The sequence below is a fragment of the Buceros rhinoceros genome, unplaced genomic scaffold (genome assembly GCF_000710305.1).
Source record: "Buceros rhinoceros silvestris isolate BGI_N320 unplaced genomic scaffold, ASM71030v1 scaffold13523, whole genome shotgun sequence".
Lineage (NCBI taxonomy): Eukaryota > Metazoa > Chordata > Aves > Bucerotiformes > Bucerotidae > Buceros > Buceros rhinoceros.
Window position 1 is genome coordinate 46158 of NW_010405463.1, and position 17938 is coordinate 64095.

A 17938-nucleotide genomic window follows, 5' to 3' on the forward strand; every position below is an offset into this window, starting at 1 on the left:
ATTCCTGCTAATGAATGTTTACATAGAACTACTTTATTATACAAACAGAAAGTTAGTTTTTGGATAGGGCACTGATCCCTGTAAAGAAGGAGCCGTTAGATTTTCATGCTGCTATAGTTCACATTCAAACCCAAAACTTAATGATAATCATATTCTAGTATGCATGACCTAGAGGATTAATTACTTACATGACTGCATGGACAGCTGTTAGGCTAATACAATGCATGCAGGAACACTCATACTTCAGCTCTATCTCATACTAAAGCTGAAATATCTTGCATTAATAAATTTTAGAATACCCACTACTCTGTATCAAGCCTCAGTTCAGATTAGCTAGACGCTTCTGCCCAACTGCAGGTAATTTTATAGATAGAAAAAGGTACATTTATGACCCAATGGTAAAAACGGTTGGTGGGTGAAGCTTCTATTTTACCAGAATATAAATCAAAGATAAGCATCTGACAAAGCAATACAACAGACACATAACTGAACTAAAAATATTTCTTCCATTTTGACCCTCTAACCTTTCTTTCAGGTCATCCAAGCAACGCTGAAGATGAACTTCTCCTGCTGTCACTAGCACATGCTCTCCTGTTTCCTGGATTAAAACTTGGACACAGGGATCAGCTTGGTTTAAAAGCTTCATTCCTCTGACCAGCTGAGGCATATCACCTGGCAAAATAAGGAATTATTAAAAAAGTAATACTGAATAAGGAATACTTCAAGTAGGATACACTTTAAAGTGAGAAACACTACCACTCATTTTGGTGGAAGTCTAAACACAAATATGTATTCCAGAAAAACTCAGCTTTCAGCTGAGTTCTGACACCTTTCTGAGGGCACATTTCGTTTGCGTCACAAAGAGTGGTATGGTTTAAGAGCAGCAACTGTCAACATAAGGTGTACTTCATAATCTGTCACGAATTTGTGTACTGATGATAAAATTCACATTAATCACAACCATGGTACACATCTGAATGAATTGCACGGTTTTATTTTACATAGTTTTATGATAGGTTTAGTATATCAAGATAGTAATTGACTGTAACTATGTTATCTTGCTTCCTATATGCAGCTGACTCCAGATGCAGCTCACAAACAGCTCACAGCCAATAAAAAAATGGAATGTTATCAATATGAAGTAATTAAAAACTTCAGGACTTGACTCTTCATTTTCACAAATTATCAAGAGATACAACCTTTCTTCTCAACCTTTTATGGTTAAGTGTAGCAACCTGTAAATTGTTAATGCTTAAAATGCTCCAAAGACAAATAACAACATGTTAACTTTACTAAAATAAAAGCAAAAATTTTTTCCACATGGATTATTTAGAAGGCATAAGAGCAAATGAAGCACAGGAAGGATTTTAAGTAGCTGGAAGCCACTGAAAAGCCTCAATGCTATTACAACCTGAAAAGGGTAAAAAAATGAGAGCTTTCAGTGAAACAAAACACAGCTGTCCCCTAAATGAAGGTGTTTAAAAAGAGCTGCCTCTAAGTTAATGGAGGATGAATAACCAGAGCTGAGTCAAATTTGGCTAGAATACATCAAAGCTATGCATAAACACCTCACATCAGCCCTTCATAATTAATACCATTTTAAAAAATTTATTATGATTCCTTCTTCTTGTTTTACATATGGAGTAAGGGACACTCACAGGCTTTCTGGGAAAGCGTATTCATATTCAAGAAGGAAGAATGATATTAAGCTTGTCATTCACTTGGAGATTATTAAAAGAAATATGATACTGTATATTTAATGCTAAGTTTGTAAGGCTATAGTAGAAAAGTATCTTTGAAAACCAGAGATAAACAAAAAACCGAAAAAAACAGAGTGTTAGTTCACATGGCCAACACAGTTGAACAAAGACTTTCAATTTTGTCTTCTGCATTTAAGCCTATTGAGAGTCATGAATAGATTATGTTTTTCTTTTAGAGCACACAGTAACCATACAGGGAAGGTTTTGACATGAACGTGAAGACATGCAGTCATTTTGTTAAATATACATAGGGAAACAATTGGCATTTATTTAAGTCATTTTCCAAATACGGAGATGCAGTTTTGAAGTAGGTTTGCCATGGAAATCCAATGCACCCATACGTGACAATGGGCTAGGGCCACCTCAAGACTATACGCAGCTCACCGGACAGTTGATTGCTTTCAAGCTGAGCCTGAATGGCCAAATTGCACTTATCTTCCTGTTACTGCAAGCAGCAGCTGATTTTCAGGAAACTTTGCAAGTGTAGCTACCTTTTAGGATTCTGTCCCTCTAACAAATTTAGTTCAAACCATAGATACAGAAGTTACCAGGAAGGAGAAATTAAGCAACAGTGTAAGAATGATACAGCTTCATTTCCTTAAGGAATCAAGTATCCAAATATTGGGCAACAGTTCTAAAATTACATTCCTTTAACATACTCAACCTAACACGCAGTAGGCTCAGTAATTTCCAATACTTTCGAAACTGCTTTAACAAATGTAGGATGTAACAATATATGATGATCTGTTATTCAAAGACACGGGACAAATACCGCTAAGCTGTCCTATCATTTTCTAAAAAAACATGTAATCTTAGTGTTCAAGCATTTCAAACTGAGGAGAAAACCAGTTATTTTGGTTCTAGGAGGTCTACAACAACAAATGAAAATTGGGCTGAAGTTCAAATATAACCAGAGATATACTACCCTTTGGGTGGGCAGGAGGGTATCAATTAGAAGCAGTACTATATCACAAATCTATACCACAAGCTTAATGATACAGCATAAAAGGATGGCATCAGAAGTGAAAAACCCGAAGATATATTTACCTTCACAGTAAAGGAATACTGAACCGTCAGCATCACATAATGTCTTACCTGTGGAACAGCCAAGCCTGACCACAAAGGGCACAACAAGATCTCCTGTATCTCCTCACTTACTGAGACATGAACTAGCCAGCTAGAAGAACTCACAAGGACAATAAAGTATGGCCCTCTAGGCAATATAGAGATTTGCTTTATACTGGGTCTGCCTCTGAGTCAGTGGACAGATCATAACTAGCCAAACTGCTAAGGGTGGGAAGCTGTGTTGCTAACACGATGAATCGATACTATTATCATCCCCACTCTCCTTTAAACTTACTTGGATGTTTCGGTTCAACAGCTACTCGCACAATCGGCGTCGCTTCAAAGTTGAGTGGTGTAAATGGTGGACAAGCTGGTGACGTTGACAGTGTTGCAGACTTCAGCACAAAATCTTGCAGGCCTCCTATTCCTAATAGAAATTGCAGAAAGAAAAGGAAAATAACAAAATATGAACCACTGTCATACAAAATGAGACTAAAGACACAATTATCAAGCTAAAAAATGCTGAAACTATTCTAATTACAAAAATCATATCCAAAATTCTCTCACTGCTCATATAAAGTATCTGTTACAATATCTGTGCAGAATATGAGTGCTCAAGTCTCTGGTGTGACATTTGATATTTAGTCTCACAGTTCCCACTGCACTCCCTCTGTATTTTAAAAAGGTATGTTTGTAACTCTGAAGAACACAAAGGACACGGAGACTTCTTTCCCTTCTAGTTGTCCAATGTGGTGCACAGCTCACACTTATTTTTGGTGGTTTAAATTTAGATTGCAAGAGCCGTCCAATGCTCATCTAGTCCAACCTCCAGCCCAAAGCAGGGCTAACTTCAAAGGTAGACCAAGTTGCTCAGGGCTTTGTTGAAACAAGTTTTAAAAACCTTTAACGATGGACACTGCACAGCCTCTGTTGGCAAGCTCCTCCAGCACCTAATTACTCTTATTGTGAAAATGCTTTTATTTCTCTTCATCCCTCTCCCATCCCCCTTTTCTGCAACTCAAATCTTGTAAATCTTAATTTATCACATAGTAAGCTACTCATTCTAATACTAATATATTTTATAATTCTGGCAAGTTAGAGAAAACTGAGCTTAAATTGTAGTGGTAAGATAAAATACAAAAAAGATATTAGCTATAAATCTGAAAATAGCTGATGTAAATTCATATTTAGTCTTGGCTGCCTGGCACATTTAAGACAATTCGAAATTCTTGCCTTCAAATTCCTAACAAACATCATTCATAATTTAGTCAGAGCTAAAAAACACTACCAGAAGCGTTTGAGTTACAAAGATAACAAATAAAGCTGATATTGATAAATACAGTCACTTTTCCTAATTCTCTTTCAATTGTAAGCAACAGGCACTGCATTACTTCTAACGGAGTATAAATTAAATGCACATGTAACTTATTTATAAGAAAACTGAAACCTTCAGCTCATAACCTATACCAGCTTAAAAACTAAATTTGCATTTGTAGATTGTAGTGTATTTGTGCTCCTTCCTCCTCATTCTCTCCTATGTGCCCAAGTACTGATTAGCAGAGAAGTTCTCAAGCCCAACTCCCCATTATGACTGTAATACTTTTCCAGGTTCATTTTTTGGCTTAGTCTTCTTTATTTAAGACCAGAAGAGAAGAGAGACAGCTCCCACCCTATGAGATCATCAGGGAGTTTAAACGCTGAAAAGCCAGTCTACTGCAGACTTATCATCTGCAGTATCAGGTTGTTTCTACAGCTCTGAAGGCTGAATGTCTGGTCGGTAGGATACACCAAAACCCAAAATGTCACTATTTAAGTAAACCTGCCTCAAAATAACTAGAAGCAGAACATTCAGCCGCTTTAAATCCAGGATAGCAGATGCTACAAAGAAAATAAATCTGCATAAACTCTGAGTTGCACCTGACCTATGACCAGCATGTATTTCCTCTTTTTCACTTATTCAACATGTGGTTTGAATAAAAAACAAATGCTGGATCACCATCACCAGCAGGGACTGAGAAAAGGGATGGGTCCTCTTTATTCTGATCTTCTCCAGCTGGTAAAAGAAAAATGATTTAGAGTGGGAGGTGAGCAGCTTCTTTTCACAGTGTAATGTGAACCAGAGAAATCAAGATACCAAATCTTATTCGAGACAGACTCAGTCTTTTCTTAACACTGTACTGGACTCTTACTACCATAAAGAAAACTTGAAGCTCTCTGCTCTTTTGTTTCACATTTGAAGGCAAAAATACATTAATTATACTAATGTCTGGCAACAATAATACACTAAGTATAAAAAAAAAAAAAAATCTGTCAGTTTTCACGGAAATCTTTTAGGCTTACAACCTGAGTGTTTTAATTGCTTAACTGTGTGAGCTAGCACAGAGCAGTGTCCAGCCTTGATGAACTTATTTAATTTACAAATTCTTAGTAACAAACGTTAACTCTTTTAGGCTTACAACCTGAGTGTTTTAATTGCTTAACTGTGTGAGCTAGCACAGAGCAGTGTCCAGCCTTGATGAACTTATTTAATTTACAAATTCTTAGTAACAAACGTTAACATAAAAATCCAAAAAGTTTAAAGGCTCTTGGACACTTTTTTGCACAATATATTTGTAAGTGCTGATGTATTTACTGACTGAATAAAAGCAGAAGATAGAACTAATTTCAAAGTACCATGTGACATGGCAATAGAAGAATTCTAGAAATTATGCAGATATATAAATCTTAAACTAACTTACTGTTCATCCTACTGAAAAGCACACACACTACTTGAGATCACAGATCTCAAATGGGTATTAATGTTAATTACGTGAATGGACTTAGAAAAGCCACTACAAAATTAAACTTATAAAAATGCCTCCCATTGTAAGACGGATTTTGTTCTGTTCAGTCCTTAAAGAAAGACATCATTGTAAGACACACATTTTACTTCATATTTCTTTCTGTACTACAATAATTTTGCAGAAGAAAGGAACCAAAGTTAAGAAAAAACTTTAAGCAAGGCAAGTGAAACAAACTACTGCTCTTTTGTTTTAGGCAAGCTTAAAGAATGAAATGCTAAAAAGAATTTTAAGTATTTTTGAATATTCATCTCTCAAAGAACAACCAAGTCTACCAAGTGTGCAGTCTGTCACACACAAATAAATGTGCACACTGGCAGGCACTTGTTCTACACTGCTTTTACTTATTTATTTATTAAGAGATGCTGGAGTTAGGAATGTCTATAGGATCTTTAACTGTATTAACTTGGTCAGGAAACTGCTTCTTTTTATTAACTCTGTCTGTGGCATGTCACAAATCTTCTACACAAAAGAAAATGGTGAATTCTGACTGTTCAGGGGAGTGTGTAAACTTCAAAGACACAAGGGTTCATTAAAAACTCCTTAGTAGAAATAGCACATACTTGGCTATCTACTATCTAACACTACTTCTAACATCGTACTTGGTAGTAAAGCCTTTTCTTCCCAGTCAAGAGTCAAATCACCTTTACAGATTCTATAATGTAAGGAAAAGAGTTATATCTACTGAACAGTTACTTCTATTTTTTTGTGTGGTGCATAGCCCTGTTGAAATTAAGGGGATTACTGTGAAGAGAACTGCAAAGCAAGCTATCCGTGCCAAAAAGTCAAGCCTACCAAGGGATACTACATGAGATTTGATAGCAAGTGTAAGACTGGATTATTTATTCTTAAATTCGTCATCTAAATGCTTTGCTCCTGCTGCAGAGTATTATTTTTGTTTTGAAAAAGCATTCCCACATACTATTGGCCAATAAAGAAACACAGTGCCTGACCTCCTCCAGCCCTGGATAGCGATGGGCTCTAAAAAAATACCACTCTCTAGGGCTCTGACTATATGGCAAGGACTTCACTGAAAGAAAGGTAATTTTACAAAGCTTAACACTGAGATGGGAACACCTAGAGTAGCATTAATTTTACAAACTTGATACCATCTTTAAAAGAAATGGGCAAGACTTCAAATATTATGTGGAAATACGATTTTTAAAAGATCGCAAATTAACTCTCTTGTCCTAAAGAAGCCAATCCCACACGTAACTATTTATCAAACTCATTTTTGCTAGCATATATTAAGAGTGTTGTCCAGATTTATAGAAATGTAAGCAGTTGCTTACTTTTCACATAGCCTTTTACAAAGTATTTTATTATTTCAACAGTAGTTGTCAATCTGTGGGATGAAAGTAAGATGTCCTCTTAACAGACAAGGAACTCATTAAAAGCCTGTGAGATAATGTTAAGAAAGACCTTTGAAGTTCAGTTTTTTTGTGATTTAAAGGTAGATCAAATTATGGGGTACATCAGGGAGAATTATTACACAGATGGAGAAATGTGAGATTTACAAAGGTCCTTCTTTTTTTGAGGTCCTTCTTTTTTTGAGTCCCTTCTATTACTTGCCCATGAAGATAAAAATACTAAATCAAGTATATACCGACTTGTATCACCAGTGTTTTCACCACATGATAGAAGCTAAATGGTAAAAACAGACAAGAACATCATGGAATCGAAGGAGATTTAAGTCTCCATTTACTTTTCGCTTCTATCTCTTGCCGGTAACCACTACACCTTAGACAATTTTGCTGCCTTTAAAGATAAAGTACACTTTCTGGCTGAATTCAGCTATGAAGATCTAAACATATAATAGATCAATTTCAAGATATATGTAATTAGTTTCCCTTGATGTAGAAAGATTTAGCATTTAATGTTTGTTCAAGATGCAAAAAATGAAGCAGACAACCACCACCATGCATAACTTTTTGAGAAAATCAGATAAGGAAATAATTTAGTTTGCAGTGTGAAAATCAAACAAAGAAGGAAAGCTGTTTAAATTTCAACTTCTGCCACATTGTTACTAGCCTCAGCACATTAGTTCAGTGGATCTTTATCTTCTCTTACAGATGATATCACCACTTAAAAATCCTTGGCTGCTTTGGAATGGAGACATGTCAAGCTTTGGACTAACAACGTAAGGAACTAAGTCAAGAAAAAGTTGACGTTAATCTCACCAGTGAGGCTGTCTCTCTGCTGAAATATATCATTTCTTATCAACGTTGTTTGTTTAGAAAGATTAAGACTTTACAATATGCGAAGCCTCCTGTTTTGAATGCTCCATGCACTGCATTATGTATCAGTGAAGAAAGGCCATGCAAACTCACTTGGAATTCAGGTAATAGGAGGTGTGATGCAAACTTCTGTAAATTTACACAGTCTGAAATCTTAAAACAAGCATGTGCCTTTTGTTTCACAGGGAGTGTACAAACAGACTAAGACCTCTAATTTTCTTTGGGCAGTAATACAAATACCATTTTTCCTGCCTAGTGAGAGACATTTGAAAAGAAGTATTTTTAAATGTGCTTTAAAATACACATGGGAGAAAATAAATTCATAAATCCACCTTAAAAATGTGATTCACTCTCAGTTTCTTCTTGAAGTAAATAGGCTAAAAGCCAACTAAAACAAAGAGGAAAGGAAAAATGTATTTGGCCAAACAATGTCAAAATTATAAAAAAATTAATGAAAATAATTCCATATCAATCATCATTTTCCTTCAAATCCACGGAATTCTCCTTTTCCCAAGATCTAGCATAATCCTACAAAAGCTTACACTATTAGCAGACCTTTATTAGGGTGACTAATACCAGTTTTCATGTACACCTCTGTACACTAAGCATCAGCCTCCATCCTCCCATTACTATTCCCAATTTAAAAAAAAGAAAAAGAAAGAAGAAAAAAAGAGGAGGGATTTTGCAAGAGGAAACTGGGTTTTGGTAGGATTAAACTTGGTTACAATACTATGCCTTTTATATTTGAGGAATCTTAAAATCTTTCACAAATTACCAGGTTTAAATAATGGTAACTATAGGGACTCCGGACAAGGAGCTACTATGGCTTAAGACTAGCTTGTATTATACATTTATCGCCTCAGATTTTAAGTATGTTTCTCTTGAGTCTCATGGGCAGTGCAGAGAGACATCTGAGGGCAGAACCTGACCCTCCTATATTAGAAACTGTTTCTGAAAGGGAAGGGAATGTAAATCAAGACACAGACCACATTCTAGTTGAGATTTCATCAACTTTTTCCATAATACAGACCACATGTTAGCACAGATTGCTGGTCAGCCTCCTTCTTCTCATCTGTAATTGTGCACTTCCCCCTCAATTGTTCTTTCTTGCTTGTGAGGCAAGTGAAATTGCTTATACGGAAAACAGAGAATTGTGAAGTATGTGCACAATTTCAACTGTTCTCAGTACTTTCCAATCACTTCACAGAAAAAGTTAATTCAACATATTCTTTTGTATTTCATTCCCTTTACCCCAATGTGTCTTTTTGAGCTGAATCTCTAAAAATCATGACTATCCAATAGGCTATAGAAGTTTTTGCCCCAGTTTCTTCACAAGTTTCAAAGCAGTAAGTTCTTCCTAAACATGTGCTAGAGATTAACAAGCAGAAACATGAATTCAGTTCCTCCACAGAAATGTGTTGACTTACACTTCTATCGTACAACTTTCCTTTCAGGTTCACAGCAGTTTAAGGGCAAACTGAACACAACTTTCTGATCAGATGGGAGTAAACTCAGTCATATTATTAATGGTATTATAACAAAATTTCCTCTCCAAGGGACACAATCAGGTGATAAGGCATTAAACGTGCTAAGTGACTTCTGACATAAGAAGCACCTCAATGCTTTACCACTGAACCACAGAGCAGTAAAAGATGAAAAAGTGCTAGGGAACCCCACTGAGTTAAGAAAAAGACTAATAGTTCAAAGAGCAAAGCTGTCTGCTTTTAGAGCTGCAAGGAAAGCATGTGATCTAATAGCACGTTCCACTAAAATCCCCCGTTGCAAGATTATAGCGTCAAAGAGGTTTGCAAACTTATCTAATGAGTAAACAGCATCGTTTACCGTCTGCTGACATTCTTTGGGAAAAAATAACACATTTTTTATTAAGTACTTAGACTGCATGAAAACATACTTTTCCTAACTGCTGATTGCATTAATGCTTCTAATCATGAACTTCCTTGTACTTTTGTGAGACTACACTAAAAACAATTTCAAGGAAACCATTGAAAATCCCTTTACATTAAACAGTATTGTCTTTAAAATGATAAAGTGAATGGGTAGAGATCTACCCACGCTCAAGTCTTTGTGAAAAATCAGGTACCAAAGCTGAGTCAGGAAATTCCTTGCTAAAATAAAAATTTACCTTAAAATAAACCAAAATCATTTAACACTCCAAATCTGACTTCTGGATTTTCAAATAGGTGTAGTCAAAATGATATACTGATTTCCTTAAGTTACTTAATGAGGCAAATATATACAGAGGATGAAAGTATTTCAGATAATAATGTTTTTCTTATGCTACAAAATTATTTCATTTGTCATGCCATACTAATTTCTGGAGCTCAAAAATAAAGTAAATAATCCTGATTTTTAAATATTTATGGTTAAACTTAATGTTAGCACAGAAACTTAGAAAGTTCATGCTTAGCTCACTCCCATTCCTCTTTCTGTATTATGAAATCAATGCACACACAGCTTCACCAAAAAAAAAATGTTTACTCCAATTTAAGTTACTTTACTCTTTTAAATGTAAAGCATTCTTGATAAAGGTGCCAAACAGCACCTTCTGTGGTTTTATAAAAATGTTAGTAGTTCTACTCAGCAGAAATACATGTAACACATTTTGCTTGAGCCCACACACTGCAATTTCTCTCCACACACCAGCTCAACTTGACGTCATTTGAAAGCAGCGATACTGAACATCAATAAATATGTGGACAGATCTTCGTACAATGTGACCACTAGGCACTAGAACTCACTTCATTTAGCTTGTCCATCAAATTAATACTTCTATTACTGCATGTGGAAATCATTTAGCACCATACAAAATTATTCAAGGGTTCCTGAAACACAAACTGAATTTTAGATTTACCATTACTTTGAAAATTATTTTAATTTGACCTGACAGCAACACATCTGAATTTACCTGATTTAAAAAAAAAAAAAACAGTAGCAGAACTTCAGAGGCAATTCATGGTTGTTGTCTCAAACAAATGGAATTTAGGAATGGTTGTTTCGACATATTTACTTTGATAATCTAAGAGTCCTTTGAAATGCTCATTTGTTGTTTTTTGGGTTTTTTTATTAGTAATAGTGAATGTGCTTTTGAAAATAGATTACTGAAATTACATGCTGTACTGGAAATCATACCAGCTGAATTCATATGGAACATCCTATGCAAGGGTAAAAATTTTGCCCAGCAATCCTCTATAGAAGAAGAAAGCCTTCTAGACGACTATGATTTCTGAAGAGTTCTTTTGGTGTCGCTCTGCATGTTTCTAGGAAGTCTTCCTACTTTGCCCCACAGATAGATACTCGCTAGTCATCTACTGATAATTTCTATTGGCTCAGTGAGAAAAGTTAACAAAAAAACCCCAGTTCTTTCGTTTGTAATTCCTATACTTGAACTCTCCAAGACTTCAGCTGTAATGGTGACAACTGCCTTTTAGAAGAAAGTAAAAGAAGGGGCTACTGGGCCTTCATAAAGCTGTTTCATACATCATTATAAATTGACAATAGATCTTATCCATGAAAAAAATGTCAACAAAACCCAAGAAAACACTGAAGTGTTTGGTAGAATACCCTCTAAGTAGCAGAGCAGCAAAACAAATCTCTATGTTTCAGCAGTCCTTTAGCAAAGACACAGTTTATACAGCTTATATCGTTGAGATTAAAGAGGAAAAAAACTCAAAATATTTTAAAATCAACCTCTCTGGTTCACTGAATATATATCACAGTAGTTACGTCAGAAAAAGGTAGAGAAATTGTAATTCTAGCCTTTTGCAGGACTACCATTAACAATGTTAACTATGCACACACGCTGTTAACATAGCATCCTATTGTCTTAGGGCTGTAACACGAACAGATTATATATCAGAAGTACTAACCAAAACAAGCACTTCTCGCTTTATTAAATTGTTGTTAAACTATTTCACCTGCACTGAAATGTATATAGAACTTCAGGGGGCAGGGAAGGGGGAGACAGCAGCCTGAGGCTGATAGGAGAAGTGTTGAATCAAGTGTGCTCTATCAGACTGAGCGTGAAAAACATTTAACGTTAGAGGAAAGGAGATGGAGGCAAAGTCTTTCTATTTAAAAATGTAGTGAATTTCAATATTTATTTTTAAGTAGACACTGGGAAGACATAAAACACCATACAATATTTTAATATTTGTATGAGAGCACTTGAGGCAAGATGCAAGTGAGTGAAGATCTAAAGTTCATTAGGGTTTGGAGTGCAACAGCAAACTGAATTTTTCTAATTTCTTTACCAAATGATTCCCACAACAGAGCAAAATAACTCATCTCAGCTAATAGACCAATAACGTCAAATGACTTCTTCATAAGAGTAGTTATAGCATGGTCTAACACCAGCTGACCATTAAGAGAAAACGCCATTTTGGTTTTATTCAGTTTTAGTCTTGTGTCCTGAAAATGGGCAGACCTTATGTACATACTGTTCGCTTAAACTGAAGATTATAAAATACAAGTAACATCTGTTACTTCCCAGAATCAATTATAACTAGTGTTAAAATTAATGAGGCCTTCAGGCACTGATCTTGCAAGGAATTAATTTTAATCTGTAGAAGACTTGGCGGTTTTGCCATGTTTGCCTAGAAAAAGCTACATGAACATATTGCTACAAGTTCCTCATTACACATCCTAGGTACATGGGGAATTTAGAAGCTACTACTAGAAGTGCCAATTACAAAAGACAATGGTAGTTAGTTTAAAAGCTCATTAAATTTTGTCCATCCTTGTGCTGATTTTAGAATTTAGCTGCAGAATCCCAATATACTTGATTTACATTTCATCGGTTAAAAAAAAGAATATGAGGCCTTTATCATTCAATATATCAGGTAAATGCAAAGATAAGACTCATCAGTTACTAGGGTATTTCAGACATCACAAGCAGAAGCAGTGTGCCGATTACCAAATGTGCACAACATCTTGTGGGAAATGCCCTACTGAGTCATTGGCCATTCATCCTGTTAACTTGTAAGACGGGCAAGTAACTAATTAAAATTCAATTTTCCAAGACCTGACCCAATGCCTAATGCTCGCCTTTAAAGGCAACCCCCTCACCCCCCCAATACATCTGCCTACAAGTGATTTCTGCTTGCTTATTTTGTTGCCTTGGGAAATATGGCTTAAAGCGTTCCAAAGTACCATGAATAATTATTTCGGTCTACATTATGCTGTTGATGTTTATTTTAAATACAATAGTTTTCAAGAGGTATAAAGTATAATACAAAATCAGATTTCAAGCTAAAAGAAATCTTTAAATAGCTCATTTGTAGCTACAAGCTGTAATATTTTGGGGAATAATTAGAGGAAAGATTCTAACAAAATAAGGCATTTTTCCAATGCTTCGGATTAGGACTATTTGACATAATGGGTGTACAAACAGATGGCATGAGAGGGCACAGGGGATGCCTTAAACACACTTGTTATTATCAGCAGCCTAGGAAGTCACTGATAATGAGCTATTTATCATGCGCTCCAGTTTAATAGCAAAATGAATTCCAAAATAAGCAGAAAATACATTCAAATGCAATAAAGAAGTTACTGCCAAACAAAAAACCTACGACTGGACCATTAATACTGATCTCAGGTTGAAAGGCAGAGATATACTCTTAAACATACCAAATAAAATCTAGCGAGAATAGTGATAATTTTTTAGTGAAAAGAAGGAATTCCAGAAAAAGTTATTTCAAAATACACACATTAATGATTGAGAAAAGTATCTAAAAAACACAACATAAAATTCGGGAGAAAATGTTCTGCTAGCCTTTCATTGTTCTGGTTAAAATAGGTTTCTGTCATAGCAATAAAAATATTTTTCTTATTTTTCCACAAAATTAAAACTATGTTTAAATCATTAATTTTACAAGTCAGCTTCACATTAAGTTTTTCTGGCAGTCTGCATCTGAGTAAACTAAATATATCAAAATCATGTCTATTGAAAACATAAAAAACCCCCCCAAATTAAGACTGCTACTCCTTATCCCCCAATCTTTTTTCCCCACCACAGGAAAGGAAAAATGACTGCCACTCCCCTCCTAATTCCTGATTACTTAAATTAATCTATCATTGACAGTTATTACTGTAATTCATAGTCCATACAACTTGGACTTCCTAAAACATTGCAACATACTAACTTTTATTAGCTCTAGGTCAAGAAGAAAATGAAAAAAAAAATAGATCATTTCTAAGATATGAGAATTTTTAAGGCACTGCAGAAGACCACATAATTGAATTGGGCTTTAAAATGTTCCTCTGTTTCAAAATGAAGAAAAGAAATTAAATAGAACTGATCTTGATTTTTAATGGCCCCTTGCAAAAAAGTACCTAATAACTTTTAACTTTATTTATATCCCATCAGTCTACACGCAATGATAACATCCCCAACACTGCTCTCCATTTGTTAAAAACAGGCATGAGCCTCATACTGACAAAAGATACCAGGAACAGAGCTTGCACCTTTAACATCTCCACATCTGGAAAACCCTTAGTGTTTAATTTCCTTTTCAACAGGAATAGCACTGGTTAAGAGTGCTGCATTTGCAGTACAGGCTAAAAAGAAGAGACCTTACCCCAAAGGGTAGTCTAAGAACACCATCTCAGATACAGCTAGGATGATCTAGTAACCAGAAAGAGCAAGCTTGCCCCCAATTCTGGCTTCCCAGCACCAGCACTAGCATTTGGCAGACTCTGGGTGAGCCAGTTCAGGACAACAACTAAACAGAGTAAAATTAATCTAATAAACAGGCAATTTTCCCTCTCAACCAACTTTCACTCCCTCACCAAACAAAGCATTAATACATTTGTAAGACACTGCTTCTGACATGTTGTCCAAGAAAAGCCATATCAACATATTAATCACAGTGAAACTCCCATGGCAGGGTGAAGCCAACCACCTCCTAGTCATATCAGCTGAGAGTTAACGATCAGCATCTTATAAAACTAGTTAAGAGCCCTTTTTCCCCTCTCAATCATGAAGGAAGTGCAGCTAGCACCTCATGGTCCTGAAACAAGTTAATTTGTCTCCATGCCCCAATGCTACCCCTCAGAAAATAGACCAATCTGGCTCACATTCTGCTGACTAAGCTGAAGAGTCCACAGATGCGGTCTCATGTATCACCCGCAAGAAACAGCAGTGGCTTGGCTGCTGCTTCAAGACGAAGCAAAACCTTAAAACACAGAACGTCAGCTGCTTTTCTGAACAAAAGAAACGTGGCCATTTGCCACTGCTGGATATCAGTTTTAAATGCTTTGGAAGAGCTCTGGCTAGAAGAACCTTTTCAAATAAAAATGTAAAAGCATTTCTGCTAAAAATGGCTCATTGCTTAAATGACTTTTTTCGGTTAAGAAGCAACGCTTCCAATGCAGTATGTCATACTTCCTGATGGGATTATGTACACAAAAGAATCTGTTAAAAATGGAGTATGTTTTTAGTCTCATTTCCAGAGTAAACGCAACTCCTGTAATCACACAGTCTCCCCTCAACAACTTTTAAACATGTTGTCAACTTCCACTAAGTTTACCAGTGAGAGAGAGGAGAGGGTTCAGATATAATCAAGTTTCCACAAGATATGTAAAATCAATGGCCAAGTACTAAAGGGAGACCAAAATTGGTGAGCTCACAATAAAAAGGGCAGGCAAAACACGATCATTATATATCCCACTTGGAAGCAGCTGCCTGGCAACCAGCGTTGCACATCCTGGCTGGCCAAAAGGGACACCCACAACTGCAGGATAGGCGTAGCTTAGGGGGAAGCTAAGGATTTTAAGGACACCAGTCCACAGGAATCCAGGCTTTGTTACTACTACTGCTAAAAGAACTTGATTTTTGAACACCACAAAACAATTAATCTTTTGTGGAAAAGTTCAGAAATATTTTAGGTGCTCTTTTGAAAGCTTCTCAGCACACAGCCCTTTGCATCCATGAACCACGTAGGCTGCCTTGAGAATCCATCACGTGTGCTTTCAACTTCCTTGTCCTCAACAGCTCCAGCAGACTAAAGAGGGGGCAATCGGTTTGAATGTCTTTGCTAACATGCAAGTAAAATAACTGATGTAACAAGAACTACCAGCAGGTTTGCATTTGTATTTAGATTAAGGGTTCACAGTCATGCAACTCACAAATCTTGACCCAGTTCTTCAATACTGTACAAAGCATGATTTGTACAAATCTTAACATATGACACTTGGAAAATACCAAGTATTTAAATGAGTATTTGATGCTCAATATTATGTTTCAGAAATTCAATTAGTCACCAAAACAGACTTCCATCTAAATGGGCAATGACGATACTTTAGCCAAAGAAGATTAAAATGACAGTAACAGATACACTGATTTATCCCCCATTCATTAACTCAAACAACTGTATAACTTATATATTCTGAGTGTGTGTTTTCTATTTCCCACCAGTACACTGTTTTGGCTCAGGTCTGCCTACCTTCAGGTCAACAACAGTGAGCTTAAGCCAATACCAAGTGCCTTTGAAAAACCTGCCCACTTCAAATTCGTGAGGATGACAGAAATAATCTCCATTCTGTTAAAAGCTTTAACTCACATCTCAGCTGGGGTCTTTAAATTCATTACAATTTTCCTATTGCAATCTCATTGTCTTCACACAGACAGCCCAGAAACAAAGACAGCGATATAAAACACTCACTACCAAATCAGGCGAATTATCTACCAAAACCTGCCTGCACAAAGTAAAGTTACCAAAGCAAATCCCCACATAAACCACTAGCTAGAGTCCATGACAGTTATGACAGAGAAGCAGCCTTAGAAAATGGTGCCTCTCATCTTTTAAAATCAGTGGCTTGAATTTTGCCCAAGCACATAACATACCTCACTGGAGAGACTTAGGTAGTAGGGAGCAAGAAAGGGTAGAAAAGAACCATACTTTTTTCAGTCTTAACTATGTGCAAAAAGGTACCTAAATTTGGTTCCAGGTATTAATGCCAGAATTTCAAAATACAATCAAGTCAAGCCAGCAATTGTTCTGCACCTTAAGACAAAAACTCACAATGGTAGGAACCCCTCAAATATTACCCCATCTACCTATAATGGAATTGAACAAATTTTAATAAATAACAAACTCTTACAAATTCAGATTCTGAAGCATGTATGGTGAAACTAGAAGTTGCTTGCTATCTTCAGTTCATACAGTTTTGACAATGCAATTTAAATAGCTATCACTAGGTAAGTACAAATAGAGCTGAAATTCACACAGCTTGGCCTGCAGCCTCTGCAAAAGATCATTTCTAGTAAATGTCAGCTTTTCCAGTTATTTACTAAATAATAAACCACTACAAACAATCTAAACTTTGAGCCTAAACTATCCAGCGCTGCCCCTTTAACACCGTTGTTTAGCAGTGTTCCACAGTTTGACATCAGTTGATACTCCTAAATATAGCCCTGCCTTTACTCCCCCCCACAGTTCACTAGCCAGACAAAGCCAGCTTCATGACTCACACCCTGAGACAGGCCAAACAACTCACAACACTTGTGCAATTCAATGCGAAGCATGAAACAACATCAAAATTTCGGGAAAATATTTAGCAAATACCTCACTAAAACACAGCCTTTATTAACAACCTCTTGACTTCGTGACCTTCCCATTTGTTACACAGGATTTCAGTTCTCTGCGACCGTGTCTGTGTTCAGTGGGGTTGTGTGCAGAATTGATTCCAAACAGGTCTTCCTCGTTCAGACTCCCATGCCCTCACTGCAACCCCTCCCTGCTTCTTCTGAACTCCTTGAAGAAATTCTGGTAACAACAGACAATGGAAGCAAAAGAGACATATATGAAGTAATAAAAGGCTTGTGTGGCTAGTTCAAACGTAGAAGCAGAGGCATTTCACAATCCCAGATGGTATTTATTGCAAGAATGTTGTGTATTACAGGCACTAGGTCTATTACACAATAAGACAAACACTTCTTCACATGCGGGTGTGAAAGCATGTATCCTGCTCCTCTCTCCTTTACGCAGGCCTGCCTAAGATTAGGAAGTGTTCCAGC

At 36.3% G+C, this 17938-nt stretch overlaps 1 protein-coding gene across 3 annotated transcripts in view; it reads right to left on the reverse strand.

The window, feature by feature from the left end:
- The window catches only part of EFTUD1 (elongation factor Tu GTP binding domain containing 1), a 69275-nt gene that overhangs the window by 21269 nt on the left and 30068 nt on the right, over window positions 1–17938 (reverse strand). For all 3 annotated transcript variants that reach the window (XM_010133754.1, XM_010133756.1, XM_010133755.1), the window contains 2 exons: window positions 3121–3252; window positions 525–672 (listed from right to left, as the gene is read on the reverse strand). In XM_010133754.1, the coding sequence (XP_010132056.1) occupies window positions 525–672; window positions 3121–3252 (280 nt within the window). The remainder of the gene's footprint in view (window positions 1–524; window positions 673–3120; window positions 3253–17938) is intronic.